This window comes from Primulina tabacum, chromosome 2, assembly GCF_025594145.1.
Source record: "Primulina tabacum isolate GXHZ01 chromosome 2, ASM2559414v2, whole genome shotgun sequence".
NCBI classification, from domain to species: Eukaryota; Viridiplantae; Streptophyta; class Magnoliopsida; order Lamiales; family Gesneriaceae; genus Primulina; species Primulina tabacum.
In genome coordinates this window covers 17,804,364-17,816,995 of record NC_134551.1, presented here as the reverse complement: position 1 = coordinate 17,816,995, position 12,632 = coordinate 17,804,364, and the positions used below count along the sequence as shown (strand labels likewise).

Below are 12,632 nucleotides of genomic sequence, written 5' to 3'. Positions count from 1 at the left end.
CAAGGAAACCACTATCATGTACAATAGATATAAACTTCTTTTACTGGGAGCGACTAGAGTTTTTTGATCTTACCTTTGCATTATCTGGTTCATATGTCTACAACTGAGGCGACTTTCATATACCAAGTTGCTGGAGCATCATCAGCTCCACCATTAAAGACCATTCACTTGTTTTTTTCTTTGTCTTATCCCGATATCATTGATACCATGTTGGCTTCTTCTACACCTATTGTGACAGGAATATCCTTGGCTTCTCTAACTTGTTCACTTTGTGTAAACATATGTATTAGGATATTTTGGCCATTGGTTGGCATTTCTTAAGCTTTACTTAAATGTTGTCCGACGAGGGAGTTTGATGTATTAATTTATTGTTGCAACTAATTCAAGCTATAGATCATCCCACAAATCCATGTACTCCTTCACCAGCTGATAAACCCTTTCTTAAGATCTGGGAGTCATTGAAAGAAATTGATCACAAGCGGACAAGAAACGTATGCCCTAGGCCAAAACTTATTGGCAATAGAAAACAACTCAAACAGAGTGTTTGACAAAATGGAAGCAAATTTGTAACATTTTCATTGATATTCGTGGACTTTAATTATTGACAGTAGATAATACACTTTTACATCCACTAAGACTCTTTCCCGGCATGCACGCCCAAGCATATCATTTGAACCCCCCTTTCCCAACATCCATATATGCACATTTCAATTCACTTGGGTCCCATTTACCGCACATGTCTATGCATTTAACTTCAGTTTGTCATCTTTCTTGCTTACACTTGTATTATTGGATTGATTGATTTATTGTTTCTGAGGATGTGTTGTTGTTGGATTTTGGGTTTAATGATGGATGTTGGTGTATAGGTGATTTTGGTAGTGTTGGAATCAAAGCCATGTATTGGCTTAAGCTCAATTTGTCTAAAAAATTCATAAAGTTAATTGGCATCAGCGAATCCATTAAAAGTTGTCTCGAAACTTATTTCACACCAAATATTAAAATATAAAATTCAGTATATACCATAGTGTCCCAATGCCTACTCACACAGAATGACAACTTAAGAAATCATGAACTAATCCATGTAAAATCTTCGTTTCTTTCTGCCATGTCTCTTTTCTTTACATTGGGCCTCCGGAGTCCAATTACCCATTCTGCATAGTCGACATCATGCTTATGCTAGTCTTCTTCGGATTGATCGTATGACCATCCCATAAATCATTATTCTACAAACAAAATATAACAACAAAGGTGACCCTATGTTCGACTTTACACAGATATTTACATAACTTCCTATGCAATAAAAATAACACAGCATGTGCAAAATTGATCTTATGTGTCTATTATTTCTGACGTGGACTTTTCAATAATCACCTTTTTTTGCATATTTATGTGTTCTTCTTTGATAATCACCCTGAAGCGTCTTCAGGGAGTTCGCCACTATCAGAATCTTTTCTCTCCAACTCCTCATTTACCGACTCTTAATCAACTTCTTTCATGAGTATATATATCTTATATTAATTTATGATTTTTGAATATCCAAACATGTATAATAATTATTGATATTTATGACCCAAGTCTTTTTTCGGATGAAAATCGATGCAAAATATTAAAAATGTGGTCTAATATATGATATTTGAGTATCAAATATTTCAGATCTGATATTAATATATGATATTTGAATACCAAAAATTTATAACAAATAATGATATTAATCACCCATGTTTATAATTGTTCAAATTTTAAACTCAAAATCTTATAAATTGTTCCAAATATGAAAATACAAAAACTTGTGTGAGACGGTCTAACGGGTTGCATTTTGTGAGACGGATATCTTATTTGGGTCATCTATAAAAAATATTAATTTTTATGCTAAGAGTATTACTTTTTATTGTGAATATCGGTAGAGTTGACTCGTCTCACAGATAAAGATTCGTGAGACTATCTCACAAGAGACCTACCCATTTAAAAAATTAATAGTCAAATATGCTATATTAACATTATATTTTCATCATCATCAATAAAAAAATATATAGATCCAAAGAATGCAATTTTTTTATGTTAATTAGAAAATGCATAAACTAATATATAGATCCAAAGAATGCAATTTTTTTTATGTTAATTAGGAAATGCATAAACTTTTCTCTTATCGAAATTTAAAACACATTCATAGAGATTTAAAAGCAAGTTGTCCGAACGAATTAAAAATCTGGAAAGCAACCATGGCATGAGTGCCAGCAAGGAACATCCGATTTCCACGTGTACTTTATAAACGCAGGGGTTTTAGAGTTTCTTCGTTCACACAACACAGCGTTTCAGCGAATTCCCATTGAATTGAGTGGCGACTAGCGGCGAAATGGATCGGGTGCCTGCCGCAGATGAGTTATCCTTCCGTGTGGGATTCACGGGGCATAGTGGCCATCTCAGGATTGAACCTCTCCCGCCGGTGGAACGCCAAATTCCACTTCATTCCATTCCAGATTTTATCCTCGTCAGTATTACTTTACTTGCGATTTAGATGTTTCTGTTCAAATGGATCGACCTTTTTCTCATGTGTTCGTTGTTTTAAGTTTTATGAACGTGTAATGGCTGATTTGGAAAAAAGTTTGAATGAATCGTGAACGCTGCGTGATTTTTCAATTTGTTATTTTCTTTTTGAGACAGAGCTATTGTATCATGCTTCCTTGGAAATGGATTTTCTAAGAATTTACTTGGTATTTTGTGTTTGCTTGAATTTTTTGGGGCAGCCACCGGCATTCCCTAGGGAAACACCTGAATCGGTAAAAGAGTATGTAAAGGAGAAATATTTGGAACCGAGGTTGGATGACGATATTTTTTGTCCGGAAAATTCTGGAAAGCAATGGGAGTTTAACTGGTTCGACAGGGCCAAAATTCAGTTAGAGCCATCTCTGCCACGTTCCGTGGTTGTTCCATTATGGGAAATGCCTTCTAGGCGCAAAAAACATGGGGACATGGATGGTTGGGAGCCAGAGTCGGTGGAGGTAAAAAATATTGGCTTTTATTCATCATTTGCCCAAGTTGTGCACTTTCATGAATGATTATTGCAGTAGATTTGAGGTACAAATATATCTCTGACGTGATGTTTTGGAGTTGAATCCTGTAATAAAAAGTGCTGGTTCTGTAGTGTGTAAGTGGGAATCAAATCCATTACTTGCATGAATGGTAAAACTGCTGGTTCTGTAGTATGGTATTTTTCTGATGGAGTTGTCGAAAATTTATGCCACAAAACATAAATAATGAAGATCCTAATTTTTAAGAAAACTGCAACGCTAAACTTGCCCTAAAAAATCCAATGCAGACCTTCCCAGCTCAAAACATCATGTTTAAAATACAAAGACATAAAGCACCGTCCCAAGCAGAGTTAAACGATTATAATATTATGAGACAAGATTATGATGTAGAGTGCATAGTTATTAAAAGCAAAAGCGACCGGGATCAAGGTTCAATGAGGTTTAACCCTTGCATGAGTTAAGGTGCAACCTGTCGGTTAAGTTTGCACCTTGGCTGTAAAGCCAACTTTTTGTGCATTTTAAACTCTCATAACCAGTTTTTAAGCATAACAAAAACGTAAGGATACTAAAATTCATAATGAAAGGCACAATATAGTAATATTTTGCTTCTGGACCGATGACAAGTTTTATTGTCATTTATTACCTTCCGAAGTACATATTGGATTACGTGGTGTATCATTCCTTATAAAGCTTCACTTTAATAAAGCACATTCCTTGCCTTATGCGCCTCAATGCACTTTATGCTTTTAATACCTATGGAGGGGATGTTCTATATGTCTCAGCGTTATTTGGCTACAGAAATTTTCGAAAGAGAGATTGGAGAGTAGTTCTATTTCTTCTCTGCAAAAAAGTGTTTATGAATAGAAACTACATCAGCTGTGCTACAGTCGTATTTATTACCAGCGAGTTTTTAAAATTTCAATATCATAAAGAGCATTTATTTGTTGGTGATCTGAAAGATGTTTATCGGTTCAAGCACGTGTGGTTCCAGTTTCTCCTGAGGTTTCATAAAATTTGAATTGTGCCAATATTTGGCAACAATGTTTTCTACTTCATCTTGAGTTATTATTATTACTTCTAACTGTGCAGGTGGATATATCAGAACTGACAGCAGGAGCTGATAACACTGGTTCTTTGCCACGAATTGTTGGACCTGCTAAGGATTTTGTTAAGGGAAGTATAAATAGTCGTCCTTTTCACCCAGGTGGACTGGTTGATGTTGATTCTTTGGGGAAAATTCTTCCAGACGGTTGTTACAATGGTGAGTGGGCACAAGAACTTCTTAACGGGGGCCCTGCACAAGTACTTCCCCCAGGCTTTAAAGAGGGACTGAATCTAGGTCATCTCAAGGTAGATACTGCTCGCTTCAGCAATGGAAGAGCATTTAATTAGTCAAGGTACTAATTTTTTTTTTTGTCCATGATTTTCACACAACCTTGTTATTCATAAGCTTTTGAAGGAGCATTCTTGCACATGGAATGTCACCGAAAATGCAAATGCGGACAAGGGCACATCAACTGTAAAGCTGGTCAGTTATAATACTTTCTTATATATTAAGTCGAGTAACAATATGTTCTCAAATATACATGCATGCAGCTCTTTCTATATTTTCAAAGCAATTGCAATTCACATATTTCTTTTATTTTTGAATGTTAAATTTCTTGTATGAAATGCAGAATGAGCTGTCATTGCAGTTCGATGACTTATTCAAGAAACCCTGGGAAGAGGATGTCTTTGAATACATTGGAGACGGTGTGTATCATTAGTAATCATTATGGTACTCTGTACAATTACAAGTGTATGCATAGACAATGCCTGAAAAGTATCCATAGTTAAGCTGAGAGTTCCTTTCTGGTTTATTTGATGGAATTAGTTTGACATCTGTTCTAGCATTTGATGGCTGGACATTGAACTTAGTTGATTGACACACGGATAAGAAAAAATGTGATGGTTGTGAAATTATTCATGGAGATGTTACAAGCTATCATATTATTGCTTACCTAGTGCAAGAAATTTTTAATTGATGTTTTACAATGCGTAAGATTTTGGTTAAGATATTTCTGGGAAGCCCATGAAAATTGTATGAACTATTAACTTAAGATTTAAAATGATGAAGGTGGTCATTCTGCTTTCATTCTCGCTTATTTCATTTGTTTTATTATTTATGTTTAATTTTATTAATGACTAAAGAGTTTATCTCTGACTGGATAATTTTAGAAATTAGGGGATGTGAAGGGAGGGAAAGCAGGAAGAGGGATGGGTGTTTCACAATGCTTGTAGTGATGTTTCTCCCTTCAACAGTAGTGCATTCTATATTAGGAATGATTCTAATTTGTGATTTGTGCCTTTCTGCACCTCATTTAGTTTCTGTACTCACATATAAACATCAGGCTCTTATCTTGATCTGTAAGCAATTCCTGGTCCATCTTTTTAAACTTTAAAAAAAATTATCTTGATATTCTAGTTATGTTTAAGAAGAAGTTAGAGCAAGGAAAATGCACGCTAACTTGCGTGAGCTTTGAGGAGGCAAATCTTGTCTCATCATTTTATTCTGATTTAATCAGACTTGATTTGGATCTTTCTAATTACTTTGGGAGTTTAGATTTTGTTTCCTGGTAGATTTAGGTCTATAAAACCACTTGCATATTAGTCATCTAGATATGTAGGAAATATCGATAGCATGCACTTCCCCAGATTACTCATTTTCCAATAGCATAAAATCCTTGGACTTCTGAGGAATGGAAAAAAGATAGAGTTAAACTGTAGGCCATGGTGGTGGTGCTGCCAAATATCATTCACTGCCATGGATACCAAAAGTTTTGATTTATTAACAATGATTCATTAACTTGGAGAAAACAGAGAAGAATTTACTGAATCATTTCCCGTGACCGTGCCAAAAGTGTTGATATTAACAATGATTCATTAACTTTGAGAAAAGATGGAAAATTTACTAAATCTTTTCATCAGACCACCGGCATTCCACAAAATTCAAGATGGGCAACCAGTAGAAACTAGATCATGGCTGCTGTCTTAGTTGTTCAGTCCATCATGCCAAACTATTGGTAAATCTGTGATTGTTGAGCTTGGTTACTATCTTGACATATCTTGTCATGGTACCTCACCTGTCTATCTTCATATTGGTACTGAGTGATAGAGAACAACCATTTCTTTTGCAGATATGAATTTTTTCATTTATGTGATGCGTTCTTTGCTTTGTTAAAGTGTGGGGCCTTGTGTTAATGAGCATTTTTTTTAGGACCTTGTTGGTTTTAAGCTCGACTTAGACATTTATGGTGGTTGGTTTAATATATGCATCGCAGTTGGGACATTTGATTTTAAGTTATTCCTAATACTCTGTGTGGGACTTCTTAAAATATTTTGAATCTTTAGGAATTAAAATAAATTAGATTTAATTGCCTTTTTGGTATCCATGTCAACCATCAGTTTTAACCTTAACAAGCAAGTCAACAGTTAAGGTGAATAATCCATTGATAGAAACAAATGGGTTGTTAGTAGGCATTGCTTCGAATGATGTAAATAACATTTTAGTTTCTCACCTGTCCTGTTTTATCGCCCTATTTTGATTCTCCAATGCATTTTGAGATACAGGATGAACATCATAAAATGTCAGTTTTTAGTGTCGAGAAATGACAATCATACAAAACGAGCCAAATATATATTCTTGGGAGATTGCGGTCTTTCATTCTTTGTTGTTTATTCGAGGACGTAGCAAACATGGGGCTTTGCTTAGCCTTTTAATCCTATCTTGAATAAAAGCAATGTCGAGTCTTGAATTTCTTTGAGGAAAAGATTAGCGAAAAGATTTAGCTGCAACCATAAGTTTGTGGAACATCTGGATGAAGTTGGTCAGCAGTGTATTTATTTTACAGAGACTAACTTGCGTAAAAACGAAATTATCATTCGTGTTTTCATGTCTTTGTTAGAGCTGTAACTGTAATAGTCTATGCTTAAACCTTAGGCGGAGTCTAGGAAAATATACAATTCTAATCAGGAAAAGTTATTACTATGATTTAAGTAGTTTTAATTGGAATTAGGATCTAAAAAATCATGTTTATGTTTTAGATTAGGTTGCTTTCTTGTAAACTTAGGTGTTTTGGTTGATAAAAAGCCAGTATCTTTGTCATCTAATGATCACACCTATAATATACACTTTCATGTTTTCCTATTTTTACTGTGGAAAATGTAAAATTCGAAGAAGTGTAAAGTATTAATATGCTATTAATCTTTAAATGACAAAGATGTTTACTATATATTAAAATATCTAAAATTGTAGCAATACAAATCAACGTGAAACTTCAAATTTTTATATAATTCTAACCGAACTAAGTTTAATAGAGTAAAAATATATCACCTTCCAAACTTTAGATTATATTTTTAATCAATATCTTGACTATTTATAGTTTGATTGACATGTGCCTTTTACTTAGACTGGCATGTGCCCATCCGGTCACGAGCACGATTCTAAGTGCAAGTTCAATTGTGGTTTACTACTCATTCTTGAGTACATGACATGTATTTGAGAAGATCATAGTTTTTAAGCAACAAACATGTGGGGTGCAGCAAGGCACTTTTGTTTTCTGGCTTACCTTGAAGGTTCATGGTGCACACACTTCTTAAAAGTCACTGATTTCTTTTCGATAAAATCACTTTATATCTCATTTTCAGTGGCTTACAAAAATCATTGGCAAGTTGTATTTGGAACTTGTAATGAAGGTATAGCGTATTACAATCTTATTTTACATGCAATATATTCCGGCTAATAATTATTGTTTTGTGAACCCCGTTGCCATGCATGTAAATTACTTTCTGAAGAATGCAAGGATAAATTCAAGGTGAAATGCTAGGGAATTGTTACTTTTATTTGCTCGAAATTAATTAATACTGGTTTGTATGTTCAATGATTTGTAAAGTTGATATTGGCTGCTATATGATCAATTTTTTTCACACATCTAATTTCTGAATTAAAATGCTTAAACATGCAATGTTTTTATGAGAAACATCCCTTGCTCTTAGGCTTTTGGCTCTTGTGTGTCTTTTATAACCATGGATAAGATGAAAATTCAACATTACAATCAATTTGAAATAGTTTTGTGCTGGTGAATCAATATTTATCATTAGTCTCACATTATAAGGCTTCTTTCTTTCTTTCTTTCTTTCTTTCTTTCCTTTGTTTTTTTTGGGGGTTTATATAAGGCTAATTGTGCAGCTACTATACCTGGCGGAACGCAGATAGAATCTGTCAAGGAATCTAGTCAAATAGCAATCGAGATAAGAGATCCAACTGAGAGAAAAACTTCAACTGAGATAAAAGATCCGACCAAGATAAATGATTTAAATGTTGCTGATAACGTGATAAAGAAACCATCCTCTCTTCTTGATGAAATATTGTCTAGCGAATCAAAAGAATTAATGCCTAGATTAGTCGGAGATACAAATATCGGTGGGCAGCAACCAAAAGAGGTGATGATTTTATAAAATATGGAAGTTTAGGAAATGCTTGATTATTTGGTTGTGTTCTAGAACTCATTCCTATTTATTTTATTCCAAGATTTATCAAGCAATCTCCTTGTTTTGTTTGTAGGCATGGGCTCTTAGTGGGGGAAGTGAAGAAATTGCCGAACGATTTCACGAACTCGTTCCTGATATGGCACTTACATTTCCATTTGAACTCGATTCTTTCCAAAAGGAGGTAGACATTGTTAAATTATTGTTATATGTTATATTTGACTAGTTTATTTGAATAGTGATTTTATTATATTTATATTGGAGTCCTGATAACATGGAATGAATGGAAGGCTACAAATTTTGTGGGGCGGATAGTGAGTTAAGCGGGCACAAGCATTATACTTCTTTATTGAAAGCATGGATTATTGTTTGCTAATTTTATGTTTACTACATCATGAATCAGGTAAAAGAGACTAGCAATGGTTTTTTTTTTTGGTCCCATTTTTTTCTCAAGGAATCATATCTAATCGGGGCTTATCCGATTGTGAGAAATCTTACTTTTCAATATCTGTTTTTAAGTACTGTAATCTTTGGAAATGACCTAATTTTTAAGTGTCTTGTTGGCATATACATGGTAAGGATGGAACCTATGTGTAAGTATATCGATACAAATTTATTATATTTTTTAGTTATTATGTATAACTAATTATGGACTATTAAAAGTAAAGTCGCATCATTATATGTGGTAAACATTAATTGAATAATATTTTTGATGTAGTTAGATATATTGACTATGTTATTGCCTATCATTGCAGTCATAATTTTTTTATTAATTAATTGGTATTAAATGGTCAAGCTCCGTTGTAATGATTAATTTCACGATAATCAATTTTGAAACAATTTGTAATTATACCACTAGTCAATAGTGAATGAGTAGTATTGTCATAATCTTTAAGTATCATTTATGGTGGCATGAGTTAGTGAAGAATAAGTGTTGAAATTGATGAAAATAGTAATTACTTTACATCACAAATTTACGCATCTATGTATCCATAATAACAATCTTCAAAAAAATATTATTTTATAAAAGTTTAACTATGAAATTATATCTTTTAATATTATTCATAAATATTATCAAGTGAATAACCAATACTTGTTTATGAAATACTTCCTATCATTTAAATTCGTACATGTGTAGATATAGGTTCATATGGAGACACAAACATATGCAGATATATATACATATGCATATCTATACACACCTATATGTACATGTGTATGTATGGATATTAAATATGTATTTGCATGGATTATGTGTAAAATATACACACAACGATATAAATACGACAAGGGAAAGAATTAAGTTGCCACGATAAATTTTTGGAATTTGATTACTGTATCGGTTTCTGATCCTCAAAGTTCTAGAAATCACATTTGGTCTGCAATTTTACACCGGAAAATCAGATTTCGGTTATACGCCTTTCATCCCTGAATTGATTTTCTGGGTTTTAATTTTCATGGATGAGTTGACTACATACTGAATTTAGTGTGTTTTGTCATACGTACAGGCCATATATTATCTTGAACGGGGGGATTCTGTTTTTGTAGCTGCTCATACATCAGCTGGCAAGACAGTTGTTGCCGAATACGCATTTGCTCTGGCTTCAAAAGTATGTCGCTGAGTTCTGGTGTCTGTGCTTGTGGATGTAGGAGGAGAATCTCCAATGAATTCTATTTTAACCCCTTAAAAAATCTTCCTTTTCATATCTTCTTATTATGTGGTCTATAATACTTGTGGATTGTAATTTATTTTAAATCTTTGTAAAAATGCAGCATTGCACAAGAGCTGTATATACGGCTCCAATTAAAACGATTAGCAATCAGAAGTACAGAGATTTTTGTGGAAAATTTGATGTTGGTCTACTTACCGGTGACGTTAGCTTGAGGCCAGATGCTGATTGTCTCATTATGACCACTGAGATATTGAGATCAATGCTCTATAGGGGTGCTGATATAATACGTGACATAGAATGGGTAAGGTGTTTTTTATGACACTTATATTGTGTGGTATTTGATTTTGCATTACCTGTCAAAAAATTGTTACTCTCATGCCTTTTTACCTTCTTGTAACGTTGTTTTGCAATTGAGACTCGTGATATTTCTTTATATTGTTTGTGGAATGATAGGTTATATTCGATGAAGTGCATTATGTTAACGACATTGAAAGAGGGGTGGTTTGGGAGGAAGTTATTATCATGCTTCCGAGGCATATCAATTTCGTACTGCTCTCAGCCACTGTATGTTTTCTGTTCCTAATGCACACTTTTTGGCAGTTGACCATAATAATACAAACTTTTTATCTGCTTTGATCGGTGTCTCATTGCATCATGATATCCTCTCATTTTGTGATGGAGAAAATTGTGTATTGCTTTGCTCGTGTGTAGTCATGGTTAAATCATAGGAGGTTGAGGTTTGCAATTTTTTAATAGGCATTTGGAGGTGACCTAATATATTTCACCTGCCACATAGATCTGAAGCTAAATTACCTTCAATATTAATGGTCCCCAAGCTGCATTATAATTAAGCAATATCGTACTTTATGTTACCCTTATGTAAGGTTTTTGTGTGGCTCTGGTAAATGGGATTGATACAGAAGAAATCAACATCATCTGAGTTCTGACCAACATCATATTTTAACCATATATGCTAAACATAAACCTGAAAGAAAAGGCAAAAAAAGAAAAGAAAAGAAAAGAGGGATGCATCTTCAGGCTCACTGCCGCTGTATCTAGTTTCTACCCTACCCTAATTGAAAAAAAAGAACGATCAGTATTTAAATAAGTGAGCTGTCTACTCGAGGGAGTAGCGGAAACCATAGGGAAGATTATGAGATTTTTTGTGGGATAGACCCGATGAGGAGCACCATAGTCACCATTTTTTGTGCATCTTCAGTTTGTCATATGCATGTTATTAAAATCCAATGAGCACAAGCCTAGGCGGAACCCTTTAGCTAAGTGTGCACCCTGGTGACGTGCATGGCTTGGTCATTAAGGTTGGATAGCGTGCCTTATTTTTAGGATTATGAATCTTAGGCCAATATAATAGTTTTCATATTTTCTTGCATAGTAATTAAGGGTGCATTGTAACGTGGTTCATCCTTTACTGTTTTTATTGATCAAGTGATTACAATTATTTGGTTATCAAATACACAAGGCTCAGCATTCCTCTATGCAGTGCATTTATACTATATATATGATTCAGTAATATCTTCAATAGTAAAAATTTGCTATGCTAATTATCATGCTGCTACATATTAAGTAGTCATGTCACTGTGTCATTCATCTCGTATTATGCCTGAATCTCAGTAATTGGTTTTCATGAGCTCCTTTGTCGAAACTTCGAGCCAAAACACTTATTTATTCAATTATTACAATTATATCACCTTGGGCCGTTAAAAATTCTTTACCAATAATTTTGGGGAATTTGACACGGGGCAAAATATTATTTATATCCTAATGTATGATAGTTATTCTCACCTTCAAAAAACACATTCATCAAATATTCAGTTCTGATGCATAACCCCCTTCTTAATAATCAGGCATCTAGTGGTATACTCTCAATATATGTTTGCCCCCGAAAATGGACAGTTTAGAATAAAATTCTAATATTGACAAATGTTAAGACTTAAGAATAGAGAGAGATGTGTATTTTCTATTGATTAAAAATGATTCGTGTACATCAGTTTATATTCAGATTTACTACACTACAATGTAAGGAAAAAATCCTAATCAATTATATTTGGAAATATGCAGTCAATCACAATCACTGTAAATCTAGGATTACAACCTATATAATTCCATAAAATCAGTGATGATATTTTCAAGTTAAATCTTGGCACTCCCTCTCAAGCGTGTGAATGGATGTCTTCCATTCCGAGCTTGCTGACTATATGTTTGAAAACATTATTTGGTTTCCCTTTTGTAAGACATCAGCTATCTGAGCATTAGTTGAGATGAATGGTGTGCAATTTTGTCTACTATCCAACTCCTTTATGAAGTTTCTGTCAACCTCAATGTGCTTGGTTCGGTCATGTAGGACCTTGTTGTATGCGATGCTTGTGGCTGATTTGTCATTGGA

General features: G+C 34.0%; 1 protein-coding gene across 2 annotated transcripts in view; it reads left to right on the top strand.

Annotated features, from left to right (window-relative positions):
* The first annotated feature begins 2,201 nt into the window (after positions 1 to 2,201).
* The window catches only part of LOC142530767 (DExH-box ATP-dependent RNA helicase DExH11), a 54,976-nt gene continuing 44,545 nt past the window's right edge, over positions 2,202 to 12,632 (top strand). Inside the window, exons 1-10 of one of the 2 annotated variants that reach the window (XM_075636589.1) lie at positions 2,202 to 2,488; positions 2,745 to 2,999; positions 4,119 to 4,379; positions 4,489 to 4,557; positions 4,706 to 4,781; positions 8,257 to 8,510; positions 8,632 to 8,739; positions 10,064 to 10,165; positions 10,329 to 10,529; positions 10,682 to 10,792. In XM_075636589.1, the coding sequence (XP_075492704.1) occupies positions 2,354 to 2,488; positions 2,745 to 2,999; positions 4,119 to 4,379; positions 4,489 to 4,557; positions 4,706 to 4,781; positions 8,257 to 8,510; positions 8,632 to 8,739; positions 10,064 to 10,165; positions 10,329 to 10,529; positions 10,682 to 10,792 (1,572 nt within the window). In that variant the 5' untranslated portion in view covers positions 2,202 to 2,353. Of the gene's footprint in view, positions 2,489 to 2,744; positions 3,000 to 4,118; positions 4,380 to 4,479; positions 4,558 to 4,705; positions 4,782 to 8,256; positions 8,511 to 8,631; positions 8,740 to 10,063; positions 10,166 to 10,328; positions 10,530 to 10,681; positions 10,793 to 12,632 lie in introns of both variants that reach the window. The other variant, XM_075636581.1, reaches the window with a different exon arrangement.